Genomic DNA, 27,556 nt, shown 5'->3' with positions numbered 1-27,556 from the left:
TTGACGGAACATAAATGTAGAATTAAGGTTCATATGAGTGCTTTGAAACTGCTAGTATAAAATACTTCCGAGGATAGCACAGCTTTTCACCAAAAAAACAAATAAAATAAATCAAAGATAGATAGTCAAGTCAACAGCACAAGACAAATGAAAAATTGGCAGAGGGTTTTTCAATTATGTACCCAATAATCATTAAGAATAAAAAATTGAGTTACTTTTACAGCTAGGTATTTAGATGGATGAAAGGCAATATAAAATTTGGAAGCAATTTACAACTTCGCTAACACATTATATCTAAAAATATTGGAATTTATGGACAAACCTGCACATCTTTGACGTGATAGAGGTGATCAGTGTGACTGCCCAATATTTTGGATGTGAGACACAAGTGAATCTGAACCTTGTGCAAAGCCCTCTGCACAGAGGCAAAGCACAAGGGCAGGTCTTTGGGCAACTGTCAACCCCACAGCAGCCTTGTGCTGTGCCATAGTAAGCCCAGCTGTTCTGATGATGTACTGCAGAGCAGCACTATATTCCTAATTAATTTAAGGCCTAAGAATACCTTTGAGGTGACGTCCTGACAGAAGAGCAAAGTAAAATCAGCTGTTACTTTTGCATGCTCCTAGAAAGTATCTCCATGTAGGATTTATTTAAATATACTTTCTTAGAATTAAGACTAAACAGAAGAAGAGAAATTAACAACTAATATTTGTATGTAACAGTGCTAGTAAATAGGAGGATTTGCAGACTTTCATTTAGATAATAAGTATATTTACCGGGACTGTTGTGATCATTTTCTGAGGCTGTGGTTGCTGTCCATTGTTTTAAGTAGGCACCCGTTACATTTAGTCATGTATTGCCTCCTTTTCTATGAACTGTGTATCTCTTACTAGTGCGTCTAATATATTTTTAAAACTGCGTTGGGAAGGTGTTTCATTAAATTGGAAAATAGACTTGCCATACTGTTAAAGAAGGAAAAAAAAATCGTAACATTTCCATTATAAGGTTTGATATTTCATTTTCTAAAAATGCTAACAGATTATAGCAGAATTTGGAGAATCAATAAATTAAAAGCTGCCCAATGTGAACGGAAATGACTTTTCTCTGCAGTCTGTTTATAAAGTTAATGACAATTTAAAGAACAATTCTGTGAGCTTAAAGAGCATCATTAAGCAAGCCATCCAAAGTTATACTTCACAAAGCTAGTGCTATACAAAAATGCCAGTGGATAATTTATAGATAGGAGCTTGCCTAAATTTTGTGGTTAATACTTGGAAGAGTGGCAAGATACTAAGGTGATGTCATCGTAAAAATCCGAAACCAGAGGAAAATAATTTCAACCACACAGTTTTAAGAAAAAAAGTTACTTTCCATTCTTAATTTTCCTTTAAATATAATTCCCTAATAAAGTAGGCAATTATGCGTGCTTACAAAAGACTTCACGCTGTCCTCTCTTTTTAATTAAATACTTGCAAAAAGTAATCTCCTGATCCAGCAGTTAGAGAATCCCCAAAGAGAACCAGGAAGAAACACATCTTGCACTGGGCACAGCAGGCGAACTGCTCCATGTGGATATTTCATATACATTTTTTATGTCATGTACAGTGTTCTGCCTCCGGTGACAGTCTGCCACAGCCGTGGCTTCCCTGCAGGAAGGCACTTGGACCTTCCACTGGTATTTTCTGCTGCAGGACAAGGGTGCAAGCTCTTCTTTTCTTTTTTGTCCCGTATTGAGGTTTACAGGAGATAGAGAAAAGAAGTCAGGTTACCTGAGGGGGGTTAACTGGCAGTAGATATAGTGCCAAATTGTCGTGGTTGGATTATTCTGTTTACAAATGGTATTACTGTGTGGTTTTGTCAGGAGAATAATTGTATTTCAAAGTTATTCTAACTTCATCAACTTTGATTTATTATTGCATGCAATTTTAGTGTTCATTATTTCTACTCCTATAATGATAAGCACACTATTGAAATTGCAATAGTAGATAATCTTATACTTTCTGATGTATAGGCTTTTGAAATCTTCAGGCGTTTTGATTCTAGTTGTTTTTTGGTCATACAGGTAATGTCACTGGTGACAGATTTTTAGACAAGCAGTTTCCATTGCCTTCAACAGGAAATATTAGGTATTGGAGTCTGAAAAACAATAACCACATCATCAAAATGAAGTTTAAATAGTTTATTAATTTTTAAAAATATATTGATAAATTAATTAGCAAATAATTGCTTCTCTATATGCATTTATTACGCTAAGAATACTGTTCTGCCCATTGAGATCATATTTCACAGTTGCTACCTATTCCTGTAATTTCCTAGTTGTGAATTATATATACACATGGACCAGTTTCAGCAATGAAGTAAAGCTTGCCTGGAAGAATTTAACTTTGATGGTAATTGGGTTAAAAGCAGTATTGATGTTATCATTCTGAGATCATAATCAGTGTTATCTCAAAAAATTGGTTTAATTTTCTGTGGGAGAAGTGGAATAGTGGGAGAGAAAAAGAAAAGGTGTCAGAATTTTAGTCACTTATTAAAACATCCTAGTTTCTCAGAATTCTCTTACAACATGTAATACTTCCTAAGGTAACCCATATCTAATACTAATATATCATTTGAGGAGAGACTCTAACCTTAATTGTCAAATAGCAAAATGTCCTCTTCTGACTTTTTGACTGGAATATAGACTTACAAAGGGAATTTTTACTCATCTAAATTCAGTCCAATTATATTAAGTTTATGGTGACGTACCTGAAACAGTTTGTCTCCCCTCCCATTCCACAAGTGCTCACGCATCCCAGTTTGTTCATTCAAATACTCCTCTTTGTCCAGTGGGATTGCACAGGTAATCTGAAAAATGCAAACCAGCTTCAAATTAAATGGTAAATAGCGGAAGTCTAAGAACATGATAAACTATCTTCTTGGCAATTAGGTATCTTAAACGTATAATTGTTCACAAACCCAGAAAAGATTTTCCCCAAACACTAGATTGACTATCTTCAGCAAAACATGGCAGTCATCACATCACACAGGCATTCACCCAACTTGTTTGACATTGCTTTGTAAGTGTAATTCATGCTGTACATCTCAACTACATTTCATTTCTGGTGTTGAGAAACTTCAGAATGGGTTTCTATTCTTATTTAAGCAAACAGTCATCTCATGGGGCTTCAGTGAGTGTTCTTGACCAGTGTTTCCTTGCAAAGTTGCTTTTTCCCCTTACTTCTTTTTTCCACTCTTCTGCAGCAGTTTGTAGTGTCTGTCCCCCGTGCCCAGGAAAAAAAAAAAAACTAAGACATGTAATCAGTGATCGATGCTTGTAAATAATGCCTTTTTAATATCATCTTAATTTATCTTTTTATTTTGCTTATTTGTGAAACAGTGCTTTGTCAAGCATTTAAGTGAGCATTTTCAATCATATGACTTTGAAGCACGCTTTCTGTCTTGATCAAAGGATAAACTTGTGGTTAGCCAATATCTCAGTCTAGCAGGCTAATGCAGCAAATATTTCTGTGTAATGTTGGGGTCAACAGAATGAAAACAATGTCTGCAGTTCACAGAAAATCATACTTTTTTTTAATGGGCTGGAAAGTTCAGGTGGAACCAATGCCTCACACTTTGTCTCTTTATTTGAACTGATAATAATCCCCACATCTAACCACTTCCTAGATTGCAATGAATAGCAGCCTGTGAAACCACAATTAATTGAAGCTAGAAAACCACAGTTTTTGATGTCTGTGTTCTGTAATTAGTTCCACGTATTCTACATGAAATCATCAGAAACACCCTGTATTCCTGAATCAGTGAACGGGGAAGTAAGAAACTGAGGGAGAAAATATTTTAAGTATAAACACAAGCAGAAAAGTATGTTTTGGTGTGTAAATATTAATTTTCAAATGGGTGTTAAAAAGCCTTTTCTAAAAAAGGTGGATGTGAGAAATAGAATGAGCAATGACTCTGTAGAAGGCTTTGCAACTCTTTTAAAATTATGCTTTTGAAATAATAATTAAAAAAACCCACTTACCAAACTCACCTTCTTTAAATGTAGTAATGGGGTAGAACAGCAGTGTGTAAATGGGTTAAGGTTAGTGCAGCTTTTTTCTTTTCTTGTGCAGGTAGGTGTCCAGCTTCCCAGCACAGTGGGCGTGCAGGAGCAGAGAAGCGAGGTGAGATGGTGCGCAGCTGCGTGCATGCGGGGGGAGCCCTTTGAGTCCGTGTGATGGTGCTGGCAGTTCTGGTTGCAGGATTGTGGCCACAATCGATGCCTGAATAGACTTGGTATTTAAGACATTACAAGGAAAACTAATGGGCTGGTTGAGAACATAAGTCAGCATCATTTTTCCGTTATTTCTGCTACAGACTGTGCCACCCTTACTTGTGTTATGTTAGTAAGCCCAAATTAATGTAATTATATTGCATTGGGTCTGGCTGAGCCCCGTGGCAGCCCTCACAGCGCTCTGCTTGTGTCAGTAGCTGGAAAGATGCTGAATACACAGCGGTGTCTAACCACTGCTAGCAGCGCTCGCACAGCATCGGGGCTGTGCCTCCAACCTTCCCCCTCCCTCACCAGCAGGCTGGGGGTGGGCAAGGTCTTGGGAGGGGACACGGCCAGGACAGCTGACCCAGAGTGACCAAAGGGGTATTCCGTACCCTATGACGCCTATTCAGACATAAAGCTCAGAGAAAGGAGGAGGAAGGGGAGGCATTTGTTATTGTCTTTTGGAGCAGTTGCTACAGTACTGAAGCCCTTCTCCTTGGGAAGTGACCAAACATCACCTGCTGCTGGGCAGCAGAGGGTAACATCTTGTGTTTTCCTTCACTTCTATGCGTGCACAACTTTTGCTATTGCTTCATTAATCTGCCTTCATCTTGACCCACAAGGTTTTGCCATCGTATTTTCTGCCTACCCTGTTCTGCTGAGGAGGGGAGTGATTGAGCAGCTTGGTGGGCACCTGGTCCAGCCAAGGTCAGCTCACCACACACACACACATATATATATATATGTGCATAACAAAAGACTTGATCAAGGTGACTGTTCTAGTTAGAGATATTTTGGCCACATTTGTGGACAGTGACAGTGTTATAACTGAAGCTCTTTCAGGCTTAATAGCAGTTGATTGATTTACTGGCGGTCTTCAGGAGAATAAGATTTGCTCTACAACATACTGGATTTCTTAATACTATGGGTTTATTGCTTGGTAGACTTCATCTTTCCTTTTTCTTTTTACATGTGTCAAGGAAAGGGCTGAGAAGGAATTGCATGTGCAAAGGAAAACATATTTCTTCATTATAAGAAAAGTCTTTATAGGAAAATTCATTATAATTTGTTTGAAAGTTGTTTTTTTAATAACACCAAGAATCAGGCTGAGGCAGTTACTTGTAGTGGTGTCGTTAAAATTAAAGCTGTTCTATTTTAATAGATTTGTTCATGCTGTAAGCAGCACAATTTCATGCAAACCTACTAGAAATAGAATGAAGGAGTCTACTTTGAAAACATCTTTGAAAGATCCATTTTAAATTGCAGCCACAGAAACTGAAAAAGAGGAGCATGGCAGAAATGCATCTACTTTTATTTTATAACTGATGATAAAACCATCTTCTTAAATGGGCTATATTACATACTGTTTTGAGGCTTCAGAAAAATTGTATATCATACCACCAAAGAAACTTCTGCTGCTCCGAAGGAACCAACTTTCATTAAAACCTGTGACACCTTACTTTTCTTCAAGAGAAGGTAGATACATTAAAGTCCAAAATCAGAATAATGTCTTTGATTTACATATTCTCACGTGAGTTAAGGGCTTGTGGGTTGACAAGCAACAAAAAAACCAAAACATATTTTACTACCAAATATTCTATGTTTAGATATACAGACATGCAGTTAATGATTTTTATTACAGCATTAATAGAATAAATCTAAAGGGTACAAAAGGAAATATAATCACTGAAGAAAAATGTGTAATAGAGTTTGGTTGTGTATACAGAAGATCTTGGGCCATAGCTAGTCAATAGTATAGATATTAAGATTCTTTAGAATTAATTTGTTTCTAGAATTCAGCATTTCCCTCAGCATGATTTTACATGTTTTCTATAAACAGCAAGGTTAGCACATAGATGCTGTGTAATGCAACCACAGAAATGCAGGGTTGAAGGGATCTCAGTGTGATCTTTTCTGAGCTGTTTTCCTGCCCTAAGCAGGGAGCAGATAGACCAAGCTCATTTTTTCTAGATATTTGTACTGTTCCTTAAGTTCAGGAATGAAGAATTCGGAGATTTCCCCTATCATCTATTGCACTGCTTTACATAGTATGATTTTTTTTTTCTAATATGTAACATAAATCTTTGCTATTGTTGATGGACTAGGGAACAGCTGATCATCTGATGCTTTCTTTGATGTTTGTTATCACATCTCCTGTCAGCCTTGTCTTGTCAAGATTACAGGAACTTGTATCACTTGTTGGGATTTTTTATCCATAGTTCATGTTTTGTTTTTCTTCTTGCTCTTTCCTCTGAATATTCTCTTTCTCTGCCTAATTTTACAAGTGCTGGAGATAAATCTGAAGACACTATTTCAGCTAAGACCTGTCTGGCAACTCAGTAGTCTGGGTTTATGGTGCTGTTCTGAATAGATCTGGACAAGATTTGCCTTTTCATAACAGGATCATATTGTCTCCTGTTCAGGTTTTGTTCCCATGTAACACTGTTTATTCTACTTCAAGACTTCTGTGCTTACAATATTGCATTTATGGTTTTCATGTTTTACTCCTAAATGCAAGGGGGGGGGGGGGGGGGGGGGGTGTAAGCGTTTTTCTTAAATTTCTCTGATTTTGCCTTTTAGTTGTTGTGTAATCACATATACTATACATGGGTGCCCAATATATTTGAAAGCATAATGAAGTAACATGAGATGGGAATTAAGAAGAGATCTAGGCAGTGGAAAATATGTAGGTAGAAGTGATCCAGCTGAACGTTAAAGTGAATGTCAGGACAATGTTATGGTTAGCAGTATAGAGCTATAAAAGCTAGCTCACAATTTACAAATCTGGCTTGTTCAAATGGTGTGAGAGTGTTTCTGTGGACAATGCAGCCATAGCCTCCACCGCACTTTTTGGGTTGTGACATGTATGCTACATATAAAGTAAATTTATATATGATGAGTAAACAATACAAAATATTTTTCTTCACAGATCTTAAAATAAGGTAAATCTGTAACATGTTTGATGGCACAAGGAACAGATATATGAGGGCAGAGCTGAGGTTCCTTCCCTGTAAAGTAATGTTTTGTTCAAGGACTTTCTACCTCCAAGGCAGGACAAGCTCTGATCTGCAGTGTCTGCTGTACAGGAATGTTGGGTGTGTTCCTTTATTGTGATACGAAATGAACAGAAACCTGTTGTGGAATGCAATTTAACATGTATACTAAAGGATCCAATTAAAATTGCATCTACTGTAGAAGCAATTTTCATTGTCTTGCCAAATACACTTTGCAGTTGTAATAAACCGTCATTCCTAGTGTTTAATGTTTGATGAACCTCCTGTGAACCTACTGGGATAAGTAAACATTTTCTTAACAACAGCTAGTCATTTCTAATACCTAGAGGGATGTTAAAGAGCAGTTCGTTCCCTGACTCCAAACACTTGCTGCTGTTCCATTTGGTTAAGCTTTTTATAAGTATTCATGTATTTTGAGTAAAATGAGTCATTTTAAAAAAGGTCTGCAAACATGATGTCCTCTAATTACGGCTGACCACATCCCCTGTCATAGAAGAATGTACGAAAACTTCTTTCTATTCAGAACAGCTGCACTTATGTTGATGTTTATTCCTTATAAAGTACTGTCTGTCAAGAACTAGAGATCTGTGTACTGAACAACAACAAAAATGCTTCCGTAAATCATAAATGTAACAGATGCAAGTGTGTTTCCTGTATAAATTTTGGGTGTGTCTGTGAACACAGTGATTAATAATCGCAGGAACCCCATTTGCAACAAGATCTGAGCAAACATTTGTTGAACTGTATCCACATGCTCGTTGCATTCTGATTGGGTGATTCTCTTTTTGCATTGACTTGTTTGTGCAGAGTCTCTTTACTCCTTGTCCAATTACAATGACATTCCTCCTTTTAGATGATAATTTCACATTTTAAGCATAATTCAGATTGTTCTTCTGCAAATCCTTCTCCTAACTGCAGTAAAAGCTATTCTGCATTTCAGCCTACAACAGGTTTCTTTTTTCAAGTTACAACAGGTGTGTACAGGACGTGCATAATATCAGAGTTTCAGTGAAAGAAGTTAATCTGTGATGGGATTCTTTTGTCCCTCCCTTTCTGCTAAAATCAGTTAGATCTTGTAGCCAGGGGTCTCTGTACACTAAATATGACTGTTGAATTGAACTGAAAAAAAAAAAAAAAAAAAAATAAAATTAGGATGTCATTACAAATACTGAGAAGGCAGATTGTCTTTCTTGCTCTCAATATTTGGTATATAATTCTTTATTAAAATGTTTCCCTTCCAGAAAGGAACTGCAGGTGTAACACAACATTCATCAAAATAGAGTGTTCTAGAAAATATCATTTAGTGAACAAAAATATATCAATTGCAATGCTACTGTCTATATATATAAAGAAAAAATAATCAGGTTCATCCAATACAATTAAGTGGTGGATAGCATATACAATATTTATACTTCTCTTTTATTGACCCTACACATATTTTCACAAAATGAGGGAAAGCATTTGCTTATACCAGCATGTGAAAAACACTTATTCAGCTGTCTACTCATACATGCATTCACGTATCTTTGATCTGTCAAAGGATATTTTGGTCCAAAGTGGTGTTATTAGTGTTAAAAGCAGCCATGAACTACCCTAGTGCCTTAATCACAAGCACAATTCAAGCACAAACCAAAAAACAAGTTACATTCAGAGTTCGTAGCTGAACTGTAGAAAGGCGGTAGTGGATATGTACAGAAAGCCATGAAGCGACGCAATAATGGACTCGTTTTAGAAGGGTCTCTGTAGTGTTGTACATCAGCTTTGTATGAGGAGGCATGAGCCTGCAGATGGCCTTCTAACCATGAGTGAAGACTGATGGGCAGAGGATAAACTTTCATTGTCCTTAAATACGATGATGAGCAGTTTGTATAGTAACGAAGAGTCGATAGGAAGGAAGACAGGGAGGACACGGTTACTATTTTGGAAAATACTTTGTGTTTTTAAACCTTAACGCCCAGGAATCAGCAGCAGTGCCACATGACTTGATTAACCCGCTGTCCTGAGCAGGGGCCATCGAGGCGGGAGGGTGCTGCCAACCCCCGCTACAAGGGCTTCAACCAGGCCTCTAGCAGGTGCTTACAAAAGATGTGTGTTCCCTCACGTTCCATGCATTGAAATGGCTTACTGCCACCGTTTATCTGTTTAGGACAGTTCTGTGAATATTAAAAAAATAAAAGTGCTGTCAGACTTGGAGATGATGATTTTGTAGACATTGGGGGTTTTGGTTGTGTTAGCGCCGTACTGCGGGACAGCACATTTGCAGGACTTTCTCCAAAGATTTTTATGAGTATCTAGTGAGAGAAACTGTGCTTCAATCAATTATTTTGGGATTACACAGTCTACTGTGTATTGGCAATTACAGAGTCTACTGTGTTTTGGCAAATACACAGTATTTTCTGTCATTTTCATCAGGTACTTTGTATCAACACACAAGCACAGACATCATATTCTTTAAAATGTGTATACAGATACTAGTATATACTATATATATACACACTAGTGTATATATATATACACTATATACTATATAGTATATACTGACCACATACAGATACTGTGGTCTGAATTAAACTAAATATTTTTATTAAGCATTCAAATAATACAAGAAAGAAAATTATCTACTGGGGTTTAAGTTTTTAGAGTTGCAGTTATAGTCCTATTCGCTACGTGCATGAGGTAGATAAACGTCTATTTTTAAATGTATCACATATATTTGCTTTGAGAATGTTATAACGCGAGTTTCTCTGAAGGTCAGAAATGAAAATATTTTGCAGTTATTGCTAGGATACGAAAGGTAGACTTACTTTTTCTTATGGCATATATATATGTGCTTGTATGGGGTGGGGAGAGCTCACTGTAGATTTTGTTCAATGTCTCAGAAGAGAGAGATGTATAAACAAGAAGATGGTGCTCGCTAAAAAATAAGGGTTTGGAAATCGCTGCAGTTTAGATAGTACTCTGCACAAGTGTACTTTACAGTAGCCATAACTCAGGGATTGTATACCTAAAACTAGTTTGCATATCTACAGTAATCTGAAAACAAAAAAAAATCCTTTGAGGGACTCTTTGAAAACTGTCATACTGATTTCCCTTTAAAACTTTTTGTTGTGGTTCTGACACAGTGTAGTATAACTTGTGCTGTACTATTAGACCTGATTCATCACAGACTTAAGTGTTTGCTTTTAAATCATAGAATCCTTTAGGTTGGAAAAGACCTTTAAGATCAATGCTCCCTGTTCAACTTGGTACATGTTTTAGGGGGCGGCTGTTTGGCTACTGGGTCACAATGTTTCCGAGTCGTGAGAGGGCTTGCCTTTCTTTGAGTCTTCTATCTAGAATCTTCTCGTTTAGTACTGTCTCCACAAATTCCTAATGTAAGCAAATATAGTAAAAACCCATGGCAAAGGTAGAAAGGCATCAAGATTTTACTTCTCTTGCAGTTAGGCTGAATCTGCAAGCTTTATGGATTCTAGGGGTTGCAGGGATTGCATGCGTCGTGGTTTGAGACCTCCGCAGTCGCCACAGATGCTGGCAACACAGCTTTCGTTATACCTCTTCTCTCCTTAATTAACTGAAAGAACAAATCAGTGAATGAAAATTCTTGCCCAGAAGAGCAGAATCACTGCATCATTTTGTAGAATAACAAATACTTTCAGTAGAGGAGAGACAGGAGAGAGAAAACTGGCAGTTGTGTAGTGTAGTGCTTATGAAATCCTTATGAAGTCGTGTGCGCTGTTTCGGTGAGACTTACCAGATGCACTGAAAAAATCAAGAATTCCATGCAACTGCATCCAAGACAGATAGTTCTCTGTGTGTATATATTTCCTAGGAATAGAAAACACAACTGTCATGATGAAGTGTATTGACGATAAGGTCTTCCATACAATACATTACTGTGAACATTAGTTTTCTTTTTGCACTTAAAAATGAATCAGTGTGGATTACTACAATACATGCGATCACAGGAAAAAGCAAAATTTACTTTCATACATATGAAAACCCACATACATATGTCATATGTGTACACATACATGATTATAGATACTTATGAAGAGAACTAACCAAATCACTGAACTTTTTTGGAAATGGCTTCCAAAGATTATTGCTGTTGATGGCATCTTCTGAGAGTTTATGAACTTTGCTGTCTCGGTGTGTTTTTGTCTTCACAAGAGTGGCTTTCACACCTATGCTGTCTATTTCAAAGGGTGTCAGTGTGCACAGGATTCAGGCAAAAACCTGCAATTTTCTGGAAGAAAGCTGATAATTAGTGACATCCTGTGCTATTTCCATGCTGCTGATTTCCTTGAGACCACTTCCTAGTTGTTTCCAGCACAATTAGAATTCCAGGCCTTCTCTGTGAACTGCAGAGAAACTCTCTTTGGGGGAATATTTAATGATTTTCAGAAAATACATTTTATCTCAAAACTTTAACCTGATGAAAAGTTAGGCTGCTCCCAGTACTGCTTCTACATGTTCACACCTGTGTCAGGCAAAGACAGAAAGGCACGAACGGATTCACTTTCCCTTGTGACTTTTCTCCCGTTGACAGTCATGGGAAGAAGAGCAGAAATGATGCACAATTTGGGAAGCAATCCTCAAAGTGCCGTAGTAACAAAAATACCGATGTAGAGTCTGGAAAGCCATCTCTGCTGGCTTTAAGATGGAAATCGGTGCAAGGGCATGAATACTCAGCAAATGAAGTCCTTGGTGAGATAAAAGGAAAGCCTTGCGTGTAGCCAGCAAGAGAGGCTGGACAAGCTTTTGATAAGTGATTGTAGCACAGTGTAAGATCAGAAAATGTAGGGAGCCTGTGAAAGGCAGAGAGCTGGAGGCACAGTAAGGAAGAGGGAGGCTGTCACCCTGCATTCTGGATCTCATGTGCAGCGGCTGATTAAACTGAGGAGGGTTGGTACCCCTACCTGTGCGTCATTTGACTGGCAGAAGTTACGTCCCTGAAGAGAAGATAGCTGAACGAGATGCATGTTTACTTCAGTGCCATTGGAGCTTCATTTACCAGACCTACCTACTTACCAGCCCTGGAGCTGCTGTGTCTCATGCAACCAGCCTCGCTGCTGTGACAGTAACTTCAGCTAAAAAAGTACAAAGTGCACAATGGATGGGAGCTGCGCCGGCATTCCTGGCTTCCATCTCTGTCAGATGCAAATAAACATCCTTGCCTTATTCCCCAGCTTTGGCAGTCTAAATTGATTATCTGCCTTTGCTCCTACTTTTTTTTATTTCTTTTTTTTTTTTTCTTTTTTTTTTCTTTTTTCATTCCTTTGCTGGAGGCACTAGAAGAGAATCCTGGAACTTGAGTTCTCTTCTTAGGTGGTTGCACACAACCCCAACTACAGCCTCACTTCCTTCTACATTGCTACTTGAACAGGACTAATTTGAACAGGACTAATATTTTGCATAGCCATGGTGCAGGTTAATGTCGCACAGGGATGTCTTTATAAGTGACAGACTCTCACAAATGGATAAGCTTTATTGTACTGCATGCATGCAGGCAAGTAAAAGCTTTCAGGATTTCTAGAGGCTTTTCACAGTTATTACTGCATGTACTTATGGGAAAAAAGAAAGAGCTGTTGTTATGCCAGGAAGCTTCTATGTCCTTAGGGCAAACTCAGGAAGAGCTGGATACCTACTCTCCCTCATATCTTCTAATGAAGCTAATAGGAGGGCTACCTGTGATTATAAAGGAAGAAAACAGGCTTTCTTTATTGTGAGCGTTACAAGAATGTGCATGTACTATTAGTTTCAAGAGCATATCTGTAAATCTAAGCAGGACTTGGAGTGTTCCTGTATAATAATTAAACAAAAAGCTGTACATGTATTTCATCAGAAGAAATACTTTATTTCTTTCAAGGTACTGATCCTAGTTGGTTTTTGGAGGAAAAGAGGTTCATCTGGAGGTTTTCCTTGTTATGGAGTCCCTTCTAGTGTGATTAAACCATACTGATGTTTAATAGTTTCTCCAAACTGTGCCAACTGATGAATGGGTTTTCACTCAGAAACTGCTTGACGATGTTTCTTCAAGACAAGAAATCCAAAAAATGGGGATTTTTTTTTTTTTGTGGGGAGAGAATTATTTTAGAGATATTATTCACTACTTGTAACTGTCTTCTCATGCCAAGTGTTTGACTCACTTGTTTTTGTTGTTGCAGTCTTGACCTGGTGATTGCGTTATTAAACATGAAATTCCTCGCTCCTGGCTGCAGCAAAATAACAAAATTACTTCTTCCCTCTCCTTTAACTGGAAGAGGGTAGTGTCAGTACCTTGATAGTCCTACCTAATGAGCCAGGTGCAAAAGGAAGGCTTTCCTTAGATTGTGACGGTGCTTAAGAGCTGATCTTGTGTAGATTGTAGGCGAGTGCTGTTTTGTTTTGAACTGTTTATCCTTGAAGCAGGTTCAGTGGATGGAAAGTGGCAGGATGGGAAAGGTTATAGCATGCAGTCTCATATCCAAAGTTTTACCCTTTATCTCTAAAATACTTCTGGATTCTTCAGATAACCCAATCATGAGCATCTAATAAATGCCTGTTGTATTTGTTCTCTCTCAGAACTCGTGAGGTCAAGGAGTTGCCCTTACGCTGGCTTTACAGGTTTGATAAGGCTGTGTTACAAACCTATATGCTAAGAAATTCCTGATGCCAGAGTGAATCTAAAAATGTTTGTGTTAGCCATCACTGTGCTGCTGGTGTGCTGGCTTAGCTGTTGGAGGTCTGTGCTGTGAATAAGATTGTGGTTAAAGAAAAAAGGAAATGAGAAATACTCTTTTTCAGAAAGATTACTTTGTGTTTGTGATGCAGCCACATACAGAGTCATGCTGGTGTAGCAAGGAGATGCTACTGCCAGATGCTTTACCACGAAGCTGTGGCCTAAATGCGGCGCTGAGGATCATACAGGAAATATGTGTCAGAACAAAAAATTAATCACAAATCTACATACTCAATCATCCTTTAGCTTTGAGCTTCAACTAGGTAATTTCAAATGCATTTGTTGCAGCTTTTGTTCAGACTTACTGCTTCACTGGTGGTTTTCTTCTTTTCTACTTAGAGGAGCGTCCTCCCCTTTCCCCTTGGAGAAAGAGGGTAAATGGGGCAGCTTTGATTCCTTTAATAGGGTACAACTAACGTTGTGAGCACACTAAAATGCATTTTACTCCCCAAGTTTCTTCTGGGGTACTGTTATGTATAATCTTCAGGGCTGGGTAGTTTTGTGAAGTTAGTCTATATTATTTATTTCCTTCCTGTTTTCCAAGCCCGTATCTTAAACTGTTGCCTAAATTTGGTCAATTTGCCTGTCTTTTATGCTTGTGAATGCCTTTAGGGATTTCTATAAGGTATTTGTTTTGATAGTGATGTACACATGGAGAAATACAATATAAACTGACCTAATGAAAATTCAGTTTGATCCAACACTAATTGTCATTCTTGGCATTCTACAGGGCAGCAGAAGCCCTGTGTTTTCTTCTCTGGTTTTCATTCTGAATAATTTTAATTAAAGTAAAGATGCAACTGTTTGGCTCTATCTTGGTTTTAAACATGTTTATTCTTATTAAAGTAAATTGAAGTTGTTTCTTGGGCACAAAAATAAAAACCACAGTGTGTTTTGTGTACTAAAGGAATCGTTTTGAATACAGAACTTGGTGTACTTTTCAAATCTGCCTTGACAGAAATTATTGATGGTCAGGAATAAAAAAAAAACAAACTTAAAAAAAAAAAAAAAGGGTGGTCTCAAGCCTAAAACATTGGTATTAATTGCAGATCTGCTGTTATGACAGAAAAGGTATTAACTGTCAATTAGCATTTATTGTAGAAAAGCTTAGAGAACATCACTTCCCAGTAAGTGATCTCCATCAGGAAAGCTATCTTGGATAGCTGCTGTACCTAAGCAAGTGTCTGCTCTCTTGGATAATGTCTCCTCTGTCAGATAAAGAGGTGTCTGTTATATCAAAGGTTGGTTATGTGCTAGCTGACCTGTTAGGGGAGACGTGATATAGTTCCGTGGAGTAAGTATAGGTGATGTCAGCTGTAGAATAGATGTACAGTTGACAGGGAGCCATGACAGTAGCAGAAGAGACATCTTCACTGTCTGCCATCAACATGGTGCAGCAAAGCTGCTCGAGCTCATCAGTGGTCCTCCTGTGAGGCCTTCACACCACTGGTCTGCACTGAAATTGCATCTCTGGGACCTGCTGAGTACTGCTCTCGGTAGCGCTGCACAGGCTTGACAGCACCAGTTCATGTCAGGCTTGCAGGTGGAGGCAAGGGTCGCAGAAGGAATGTCAAGAGAGATGTAGATTAAATTCTAGGCACGTGGATTTTCATCTGAGATTATTTAATGGGAATGAATTATAATAGAAGTGATGGATTTGCTATAAAGTGGGGGAAAGCTCCATTTAAGGAGCATTTCAGCATTTTGAAATTGCAACTATTATGCTGTATTTCAGAGTTATACTAAAGATTTGTATTTCCTTGTTTTAAAACATATGTCCCACCAATGAAGTTGAGTTTTAATTTCTTGCATTAAGTCATTTTCCTGTTACTTTCTCGAAAAGTAAAACGTTACTGCAGTTGTAAACAAAGGACCCATGACACACACCAGCAGGTGTGAACACAAAAAAAAATTTGTGAAAGCCAAGTGGAATTACAAATTGCTTAAAATTGTCCAAGATATAATTTCAGTCAAAGGAAAGAGTACCATTTATGCTGCCCTGGATGGTCTAGCTAAAAGGTTTAAATGATAAAATAAGTAGTATCTATTACCAAGTAAAAGCAATGTATAGTATAATTTGAATTACCATTTATATTAAACAATTTATTGAAATGAGTTTTCATAAAGGTTATTATGTTATAAATATAACTTACAGCATTTATAGCTTAATGATATCAAATATCTTTATTTTTTAGTGCATTTTAATTATTTAAATGGTCTAAATTAAGAGATTGGGGAAAATGTTCTTAGTCTTGAGATTTAACTATTCCAAAATGTTCATCTTCAAGGTTGTACATTTTTTCTGTTTCAGTTGCCTTTTCTTTATGTTTTGGCTTGCTCTGAGAACGATTAGAAAGTGATGACAGTTTAATTGTGTTACCATTAAGTGCAATGCTTCGCCATATCCTCATTTAACATTTTAAACTGAGGAAAATGCCTACTGAATCCAGAACAACAAAAATTGATGTGTTAGTTCCTATGTATGTATTGCTGAGTGTGCATGTTCTAAGTTGTAAATGTGGAAATAGATTTTAGACCAACAAATTTTCACCTGGAATCTATCCATTGACGACAAAAAATCGCAGTAGAAGTGGAACACTGAAGTAAATTTTTCAGCTGGAAACAAAATAAAAGATAGGTACTAGTTCTACCATTTGATCCTTATTTTGTTTTTCACCTTAGCCAAACCCTACACCTTCAAACCAGGAAATGTGACTGTTATGAATACATCACCGTGGAGAAAAACAGGAAGAAAAAATTTGGAATATTTATTTTTTCAACCATCTGAATTACAGTGTCACAGCGCTATTTTGAAACTTGCTGAGTAGCATGTTTTGCTAAGAGCAAATATTTAAATTATAGACCAGAATCTGTTGCTTTATTATCCTAACCTAATAGATGGATCAACATGTTATTATTTTTATTGTGGGCAGTGGAGAGAAGAGGAAAAGAAATATTTTAACTTTTTTGAAATCCTCATTCACTGAGAATGGGAAGCAACTATTTTGTTCGCTATTAGATTAACAAGATGAAAATATGGTAAAGTTAATGGTAGCAGCACACTAGATCTATGTTTTGTATTATTTTTGCAAGACTGCCAGTTAAAAAGCAGTATAAATTATTTTAGTGACTGCATTTCTTGAAGATGAAGAGAGAAGAAACCTTGAAGCAAAAAATAGGAAGGGCATGGTGGTTACTTCCATTTGCTGCCCTTTCAACCACACATTTAGCTGAAACCAAAAATGCATACTTAATAGAACTGAGAGCACAGAAAGGCAAATATAATTACTGGTATGAAATACAGCTATCACAGGCATATGTATTTTAGAAAACTGCTGTTCAGTAATCAGTGTTGCAAGGATTATTTTACTTAAAAATGTTTCCTGCATAACTGTTGCATTTCTCATAAATTTCTTTGATTGTTTTGAAAAAGTAAGTGAATTCAATTGATCTGACATTATAGATGTAAAAAATTACAGTATGAACACACTCACATTAGAGTACTGGGAGTGCCATTTTGAGGCTAAGTGGTATGAGGATTTCTAAATATATAAATATATACATATAAAATAGAAATAAATGTATCTATGTGTAAATTTTGTACAGTACTAACAGGTACTGCACAGGGAAGGGACAAGAAGCATGTTAGTTTACTTACTGGAGGAACATTCAGTCCTTCATTCTTAATATTATGTTGTAAGATTGTTGTAGGAAAAATCAGCAAGTGACCTCAGGAGGTCTCTGGTTTAACGCCTGTTCAAGGTAAGGTCAGGTCCGAGGTCAGACCATTGCTCAGGGCTTTATCCATCAGGTATTGAAAGCCTCCAACGATGGATACTGTGCAGCCTGGCTGGGGAACCTTTTCCAAAACCTGGCTGTACTTACAGTGAATCAATTTTCCCTAAATCTTCTATGGACTACACTTGAGAGCAGTGATGCACGTAGTCCTTCACATTTAAGTTCAAGATTTCTTGTCCTTCCCATCCCGTAAATCAGCAGTATGTTCAAATCTTTCTTCATCCCTCTTATATGGTCCAGATAAACGCTCTAGCGCAGTGCTGTGGACATAATGTCTGTAGTGATGTCTGCCCATATAAACCCCTAAAGAAACATACGGTGCTGCAGCAGCTTCCTGCTTAGGCTTTCTTTCCTGCCTTTTTTAATTCTTTTGAAAATACAAATCAATGCATAATTTTTAAGCAGATTGTAGAGTGAGCAAAACCAGAAGTCTCACTGTGCTTGAATTGCCTGTGACTGAGTACCCCTGATCCAGCGAATTTGTCAGTGAGATTTGTGCTGTGGGAAAGTACATAGACATTTTCAGTACTCAATTTCAGCATTTAAGTATTTTTGATATCCTTGGGAACGTGGGTTTTTTTCTTCTTAATGGAGAAATAATTATGGTAATGCCAGATGTTGTTATTACTCTGTTCATTATTGTTTAACCAGAAACATAATTCTTAGTACTGTATGAGACACAACTGGAGCTTTTTTTGTCTATAGATGAGAGCAGGAATATTTGCTGTCTTTGTACAAGGGTATGTTCCTATTTTACATTGAAAGACAAGAAGACAATGACTGTGGCTAAGTTTCAGAGGAAGGGCAGCATGTGAAATGTGTGTTTCCTCAGGTTTCTACAGGGATACAGTAATTGCCTGTAATGGGGCCGTATTTTCAAGTCACTCTTTGTTCTATTTCTAAAATCTCGCCCGTCATTCAGTTAACTTCTTCAAAGAACAGGTATAGTGGCATGCTGTCCTCAAGGCTAGAATGTAAGAAGTGGGAAAACTGTCTCGTGGAAGTTTGATTACAATTATTGCTGAAGAATAATTAGGTACTTTTTGACTCTTGTCGTTTGTCTTACTAGGTAGACTGTACGTTAGAAACAAGCTAGCCACTTCCAAACTTTCCTAGCTATATTAACTTCATAAAGTACAGCACTTCATCCAAGCAGGTCCATTAACCTTCTGACTGGTACTCTTCTCTTGGCTTTGGTTGCAGCACCACACAGAAGCACCTAGCCCATCATTGCTACCACCATCAGCCCTACCCTTGGATGTATTAAACAACGCCGTTGCTGGATTTAGTACTGTGGAAGAACTTATCCGATACCTTGAACCAGATCGGTGGCAACTGGATTTGGAAGATTTGTACAGGCCGACGTGGCAACTTCTTGGAAAAGCATATATTCACGGGAGGAAATCAAGAGGTAAATTACTCTTCTGTCTGGCCTTGCAGCTTCCTATGGGTATGTTTTCTTAACAAAGGAACAGTAATTAAGCATTTCTTCACCTTGAATTTTGATTCCAAGCAAGGAATATGTTAGAAATGCATCAGAGATTATTGCTGTTAGCTATTCTCACTGTTATATATATGACAAAGGACAATAACTAAACACAAAACTTAAAGGAATTTAGTAGGATAAGGTAACAAACGGAAAAAAAAAATATAGAAGCAGCCAGGGTGGTTTTCTGTAGGGAACCTGGGAGACCTTTATTTACCCAAAGTAGCAGGGCATCTTGGCTGGGTGACATGATCTGACTTTGTGGGTTTCTTTTTTTTATGGAGGACAAAAACTCTCTTTTTTTTTGAGGTAGGTAATTTCTTACACTTACTGTATCATGTGAACAGTTGGTTTATTGCCTTAGAATTGTTCCAGTCTCTACACCATCTCTCAGAATTGAGAGCAATTAGCCAAATGTTTCTCTTCCATGATACCTCATGAAGTCCCTGTGCCCATGTCCAGTTTGCACATGCAGTTGTCAGTTTAATCAGATGTAAAGTACATGATGTATTTCAAGACTTGCGGAGTTCTTTCTTGTTCAGCAAGGCATTTTCTTCCATCTACATTAGACGTTCGTGAATTTTATACCACATATCACCCAGAGGCTGCCCACTATTTCATGTGTATGGATTGCATGTGGATGGATAGTATGCGGGCAGTACCTCCTTCCTTGCCCACCATACAGCTTGAAAATGAAAATATATGAGCATAACTGAATAGACTCCTCTGTTGACAAACATAAACTAGATTATCATCTGATCAGCAAGAAAAAGGAGGAAGAAGAACCTTTTCTAACTCAAGTTTTTGATGGCTAATTCTTGGATCAGAACCTAAAAATCAACACTTCTACCCTACCTGTATTGCTACACTCATCATGCACACAGCAACTAAGTCAGAAGACAGAGGAGGAAGTGCCTTTAAAAGTTTTCAGCAGTATACCATGCTTTTCAGATAGTCATTTAACACTTTCTTAATTAAAAAGATTCAGTATTTGCCAAATATATGCCATAAGCATACAGTAAGTGGGAGAAAAACAAAATGTAATTTGTGAAACCTTACGTAAACTGAAATGCAGGTGTTCGATAACATCTGTATAGACAAAAGCAACTCCCTGCAAGACATATCTTAGAAAGAAGCTATCAGAGTAAATCTTTTAAAGACTTCTAATTAGATGCTGAAATAGATTTTTCCACTGAATAAACATATCACAGTATTGCCACATTTATCTTTGAGACCACCCTCAGACTGCATTACCGAGTGTAATGTAATAGCCTGAGGTGGAAAATGTGTCCATTTGAGATGACATAGTATTAACTGTTAGGGCTATTCGATAGATAGGGAAAGCAAACCTCTCTTTTTTTCTTCTTTCCCCCCCCCCCCCCCCCTTTTTTTAACGTTATTCCTTCTAGTAGCATGTTTGCTGTATTTAAAAACCTTTTTAAGAAATGTTTGGGAGAAATACGTGCCCTAAAATTTCTGGTTTTTAAAACTCTTTGATTCTGTAATTAGATGAAGTTTGGGTTTTTTTACAGTATTTCTGTGTGAAACCTAAATTACTGTCCTGCTTTCATAGACAAACATCAGTTTATGTCTAGATTAAATGAAAATGTAATTAAAAGTGTATGTTCCTTTATGTAGAGAGGAGTATTGTCCTCTACTCCTACTTAATAATTCATATGAAAAAGACTATATTTAGACAACCTAAATTCCACAGAACTTCTGTGTCTGATGTTTTCTCTGGATAAAATGCTTCCAAAAACTTCTAGCCAGGAAAGAAGAAACACCAAGTTCAGAGGCTTTGATGTCTAAATATAGTCCTAAATTCTTTTATAATATTAAACATACGTAAAAATAAAATATATTTTGCTGTGCAAAAAAATGATCCCATCACTTCCCACAGAAATCTATAAATAATCATTAGACCATATTCTGAAGTCTGCTTAAGAAGAGCCACGATGCAACCATAGTCCTTAGTAGATGCTTCTCTTTTACAATTATTTGGGGTTTTTAGGGGTTTTTTACTCCTCATTTTGGGCTTTGTAACAGCTCTGTCCTATTGTAGAAGCCAATAAGAAACTCACACTCCCAGGAGCATCTCCAATGTGCTTGGGCATGAAAATCATCCTGCTGCTATTTGTGCCCACACACAAGTGCCCTAAACAGAATTTAATTTTTCATTGACTGAGAGCAGCATCCAGCTGGAAAAATGTTTTGGGAAAGAGGATTCCCCATGGTGCTTGATACATGTCCCAGAAGTTGTCAGACAGTTGCATTGCCAGTTGCAGAATACGGTTACTTTCAGGCTGGTGTGAACGTGGATTACTTCAGTTGTTTGTGCCAGTGAAGGCACACTTTTCAAATAGATTTCACTGTAGACCTGCCTACATCTATATATTTTTCTCCCTATTTTCCTTCTCCCCTCATTTTTATTTTAGTGTGTCCCATTCATGTGCTACTGCAGAGCCTTCCATTCCTCCTGAGCTAGCGCTAGACAAAAGAACTTTGACTGTTGTGTCAAACATGATACATGAGTGGAAGCCAGTTTGAAGGAGTGTTTAAATGTTCACATTATAACAGGTACAGTAACTCAGTGCACTTGGGAAATCCACATAACCTTTTATTGTGGTTAAGTAAACACTTTTAAGGGAATATATACATTCTCTCATCTAGCTTCATGCCCACAGTGTGTTAAAGTAAATTTTGGACAGACAGATACTCTTTGAAAAAGTAACAGCTTCATTCACACACTTCAAAGAGGTGATTATATAAGCACTAGATAAATTTGCCACAGACCTTTTAATGAAATTGAATTACATAAGGTAGGGCAAGGGTTCATTGTGAGGTATAATAGCAATATACCTTCCCAGATTGTAAAGCATGGAAACCAAACATGACATTGTTAATCTCTCCTGAAGCCTGTTGTAACAGTAAGGCACACTAAAAGATATCTCTTAAGAGCTCACTGCAATATCTTCCACAGAACCCTTTTAAAGTTTGAGTTTGCAGGTCTGAAGGGTTCAGTTTAAATTCATTCCAGTTTTGTGACAAAATGTGTAACACGCTGCTCATTTCAGCACATTGCCCTTTTCTCTGTGTTGTAACTACAGCTAGTGCTGGGAAGTGGATGCCTTCCTCTGCTGCTGCCAGTAGGCAGGAGGTGATGGAGGAACACGGTGCCATTCGGTCACCTCTGTCCCGCTGGCCGGTGGGCTTGCTGGAGGAGGCATCCGTCTCCAGCTTCTGTTTTCAGTTTCTCATTGTGGAGGGCTGAGCAGCAATTGTGTTAGGTTGCATAAGCTTAGCTCCTTAAAATTCCCTGTATGAAGCATGTCAGTCTCTGTAGAAATCTACCAGTAGAAAGTATTACCAGAACTAGCATTTCTGTCATTGTGCTTTAGGCATTTTATCCTCATTGAGACAGTTCACTTATTACGTGTTTGAAAACATAACAGGAAAAAGAAGTACTCCATTCCTATCCGTAGTCCTTGATTAATAGAGGTAGACATGTCCACCCTCTAAACGACTGAGCCTAGAGCTATTAGCTGATCAGAAGAGCTTAAATCATTTCTAATTTCTCACAGTGATTCTCTCCCTCAGAAGTTTTGTCTCTCTTTTCCTTTGCTCCCTTCTCAGCTTTCTCCAAGGAATGTTCTTGCAGTGTGGGAGGCAGGCTGGCATCCTATCAGTAACTTTATTGGAGTTATTACACACTCCTTGCTTTTAAAAATCAGATTGTTTATTTAGGAGCCTATGTTAACCTGATAGCGATGGTATGAAGTGCCACAGCTTGGCATTCACTGTAAGTACAAGCAGAAAAAAGGCTTCAGTGTGTTTAACTGACCTTTCACAACCATAAACCATTACTTATGGATGCCAGGGTGTGGATATGGTCTGCAAAAAAAATGTTTGAACAAACATGGAATGAAGTTGCTGCAGAAGGATTTGCTCCTGGGACAGTACTAGTGAGCATTTCTACCAAAGAAATGCAGCTGCTAAATTCACTTTATTTCTTAAGTGTTGAAATGGAATTGAGGGGTGTTATCTTGCCTTGATAGGCTGAAGTTCTTCTTGGTGACCTCTAGAGGCTCTTTACACAGTCAGTAGAGGGAAAAAAACAGTGTTTCTCTAGAGGGTGAATCAGATCAGGAATGTATTTTAGCTTTATTTTGTATCTTTTTATTTATGAATTCCTCACAATAACTCTAAAGTATTTGTCAAGTAATATCAATGCACTGGGATATTTTTTCCCTAGTTTCTTTTTGATTTAGCTCTAAAACTAGTCGGTTTAAAGGTCTTTGCTGCTTTGTTTAAGACCTCTATTTCAGTCATCTCAGGAGCCGTATTATCATAGGGTTTTCTTTTTTCCTTTTCTTTTTACTAGATAGAGTACCCCTGTGAATTAGACATTACTTCAGTTCCTTAGTGGTGGTAGGTGTGAAGAGAAACATCTCAGACAAAAGATCTCAGATCATGATTGTTATATTCTGGCTTTTCTGATATAAATGAAGTTACATTGCTTTTCACCAAAGTAAAAGCTGTATTATTTTTTTTCACTAAATCAATCCCCCCCTTTTTTTTTATTTTCTTCCCATTCTTAACTGCCTCTTTCAAGGCGTGTTTTTTCTTGGCTATGCAGCTAAGGTGAACCTGAAGGAGCTTGCCCTGTTTCAGGTCTTTTCATGAGCCTGCTGTTCAGCCATTGGTGTAGTGGAACCGTAGTGTGATACAGTGGAACCAGTTTATAAAGAAACTGGTGCCAAATATTAATTATCTTTAACTTGCACTTCATGTAAGGTGCTTAAAAGGAGGAGCTGTATTTTATTTGAGGCACCTCAAGTGAAAATGAAACCTAGAAAAGCAACAGAAATTGATATATGTGCTGCTATGAAGGAGAAAGGGAAAAATGGAGCCTACTAACAGTTATATAGATACACATACTTGTGTGCTTATTCATTGTCTGTACAGTATTCACTGATGATGACATAACTTTTGACATTCTTGGTCCGTAGAAGTGAGTTCCTCTTGGATACAAAGGATTTGATTCTTTCTTATGCTTCCATTGCCCTTGCAAAGAAGCAATAATTGAAATTTTAGCAGGGAAGAAGTTTGAATGCTTTATGCAAATGAATTAAAAATGTGTTTGGAGATTTGCAGTGTTCTTAATTACTGTGTGTGTATCTCCAGTGCAAAATTAATACAGAATAACAACACTAGAGCTCAGAGTATGAGCATGAACAAAGGGAACTCCATTAGGGTTGATTTAATAAAAAACCAAAGTTTGCTTTGTTTCATTTGAACCAACTCTGCCAGAGTTACAAAATAATTGGTGAATATTCCTATACAACAATTGTTCTATTTAGGTTTTGTGGTATCCATATAACTGCGTGATTACACTTGTGTGCTGATCCTGTACCACTGGCACAAAAATGAACTTTCCTCAAGGGTTCTGTACCGCTGAAGTTGGTTTGCACCAGTGAAGTTGGATTACGAATCAGAAAAGCACCAGATTTTTTGTCTTTTTGCAGTGGTGGATCTCAACCTCCTCAAGGAGGAAGTGCGGCTGTATAGTTGTACCCCTCGCAACTTCTCAGTGTCACTGAGGGAGGAGTTGAAGCGAACTGACACCATCTTCTGGCCATTGTGTCTTCTGGTTAAACGTTGTGGTGGAAACTGTGCCTGTTGTCACCAGAGTTGCAATGAGTGCCAGTGTGTACCAACAAAAGTCACCAAAAAATACCATGAGGTACGTCATTTTTTTACATTTGCAGGCTTGGAAATACTGAAAGCCAATTAAAGAATTTCTTTTTACTATAGGAATGCACCACTGTATTGCATTTGTAGTTAATATATTTTTACTGTTTTAATGAGGTGTTACATAAAAAAGTAATATCTATTAAGTCATTCCTAGGGTATTTGTTTACTGGTGCAGTTCAGGCATGTCACAACCACATCTCTTTATTCAGCTTTCTCTAGTGGTAGATGGGAATTTTATGAAGGAACAGCTATCTGTCCATTGCCATTGTTATAAAGCTGTAGCTAAAATTATTTATTATAGAATTATCTAATAATTCCATTGAGTTAACTATACTATTGGCACTTAATAAAATGAAGTAGAAATATAAACTAGACGACTCTCTTTGATAAAAGCAAGTATCAGTTCAACACTTTTTACTTGATTTTATAAAGGGCATGATGTAAAAGCAAAAATAATAATTAGCGGGCTGAATAAATTAAGAAATTCAGCTGAGGAAACCCTATTTCTTTTAATATGCTTCCTGTCACCCAGTGTGTTTCCAGTGCAATCCAGCTCATAGTCTAGGTGTGTGATTAAGCACTTGCTGTTTTCTTGATGCTTGGCTTCTTCTTCAGGTTCTTCAGCTGAAACCACGGATTGGCGTCCGGGGATTGCATAAATCATTGACAGATGTACCTTTGGAACACCACGAGGAGTGTGACTGTGTGTGCAAAGGGAATACTGAAGGATAAACATGATTCAGTTATGCTGTTTTCTTTCAAAGCACATTCAATCAATGGCTGATTCTATTATGGGGCTTGTGCATTATCTCCTTCTCTAATCTCAGTTGTTTGCTTTGGGGATCTTCCATCTTCAAGATTTCCAGTGAGCTCTAAAAAGAGGAGAAGCCAAACTGGGATTATATGTTGTATGACAGCTCTGTTTGGAGGCCCAGTGAAAGGATGGGAGAAAGGCATCAATGAGGGATTTAAAATGTATGTATTGTTTGTGTTCCCCACAATTTTCTTGACAATACATGGATTTATAATTTAGGAGTAAAAATAAAGTTAGAAGGCTCACATCATGGAGACTTGATCCTGCTGGCTGTCTCATTTCTACAGCTCCAGTACATCTGGCCTCTGGTTGAAAACACCTGAAATCTTTCTTTCTGTGTTCAACTACTCCTATGTACTCTAAATCAAAGCAGTCACTGTTGTATAAACTTGGGTTAAAACAGACTGTCTTGTTCTGAATTAAACTTAAATTGTTTAATTCTGGTAGGAAGGACTGGATTTTTCCATATGCTCTAGTAAAGCTCCTGCCTTTTAGAAAGAAGACTGGACAGTAACATGAGCTAAGGAAGCAAACGTTGAAAAGAACAGCGCCTTTGTTCTTACTACTATGGCTGATGATTTTTTGTTTGTTTGTTATTTTTTATCGTGTACATTTTTATACTCTCCTTTTGACAATATAACTATTTGCTTTTCTAAACTTGTTAAATATATCTATTTTTACCAAAGGTATTTAATATTCTTTTTTTTTTTATTACAACATAGATCAACTATTTTTTAGTTTTGTGAGACTTTAAAGCCAGATTTATACAGCTGGAGGAACAGAGATGTGGTTACAATGGGAAAGGGGGATGATCCTCCTTGCAGTTTGTTGCTACTCAGTGAAAAAATACGATTTTTTACCTTGGATGCACAGTAGTAATAAACAGAGATGTGTGGGTGAAGCTCTAAGCTTGCTAGCTCCGTGATGCTGAAAATATGAGAGACAAACCTTACTACAAGTGGTTTCAGAAGCTGACTTTAAAAAATCCCTCTCTCCATACTGGCCTTTGTTCAGGTAGAAAAGAAATGAGCATAGATAGATGCGTTCTGGCTTGTTTAACTCTTTAATTTCTTTAAAGTAGGATGATCTACAACATGAGAAAAGAAGCCCAGTGGCTTGCAGCCTTCATGATGCATCATGGTCCTGGGAAGGCAGCCTTGTTAATGTTGAAGTGTATGGTTTTCCATTGACAGTTCTAGCTGTTTTAAGTACTGGTCACTCACAAGAACATAACACTCTTCAGTACAGTTTGATGAACTATGGTTTTGTTCTTATGTATGTTATATTCTTTAACCAATACACTTATCCCACCCTATGCAAATTGAAAAAGAAACAGTAAAGTATTTTGCTTGTAAAATGCTTTAACATTATGCCTAGTTTATTTTTTTTTTGACTATTGGATTTGCAGATTGTAATGAATCACCAAATAAAGTAATAATGCTAATTTTGGGAGAATAAATGTTGCATATTTGTATCTGTTCAATATACAGTAACAGGAAGAGTTACAGGGTGATTTTCTAGTTACTATTTTGAAAGTCAGTTATGCAAACAAGTGTCTTCTGTTACCAGAATTTCCACTTGCTTTATTAATTCTGCTTTACTGTAGATCAACAAGAAGAAAAAGGGGAAAGAAGGAATGTAATGCTATTTGTACAAACACTCAGAGTGTTCAAAACTGTGTGGATGTGAAGCCATCAAATTGAAATAGTATCTT

The 27,556-nt window shown here is 37.4% G+C and overlaps 1 protein-coding gene across 1 annotated transcript in view; it reads left to right on the top strand.

Annotated features, from left to right (window-relative positions):
• PDGFC (platelet derived growth factor C) overlaps nt 1–26,276 on the top strand; it is a 135,812-nt gene extending 109,536 nt beyond the window's left edge. Inside the window, exons 4-6 of the mRNA XM_040600886.1 lie at nt 18,992–19,199; nt 24,800–25,017; nt 25,644–26,276. Of these exons, the coding sequence (XP_040456820.1) occupies nt 18,992–19,199; nt 24,800–25,017; nt 25,644–25,760 (543 nt within the window). The 3' untranslated portion in view covers nt 25,761–26,276. The remainder of the gene's footprint in view (nt 1–18,991; nt 19,200–24,799; nt 25,018–25,643) is intronic.
• The last annotated feature ends 1,280 nt before the right edge of the window (nt 26,277–27,556 follow it).

This window comes from Falco naumanni, chromosome 1, assembly GCF_017639655.2.
Source record: "Falco naumanni isolate bFalNau1 chromosome 1, bFalNau1.pat, whole genome shotgun sequence".
NCBI lineage: Eukaryota > Metazoa > Chordata > Aves > Falconiformes > Falconidae > Falco > Falco naumanni.
This window is presented reverse-complemented; position numbering and strand designations above follow the sequence as displayed.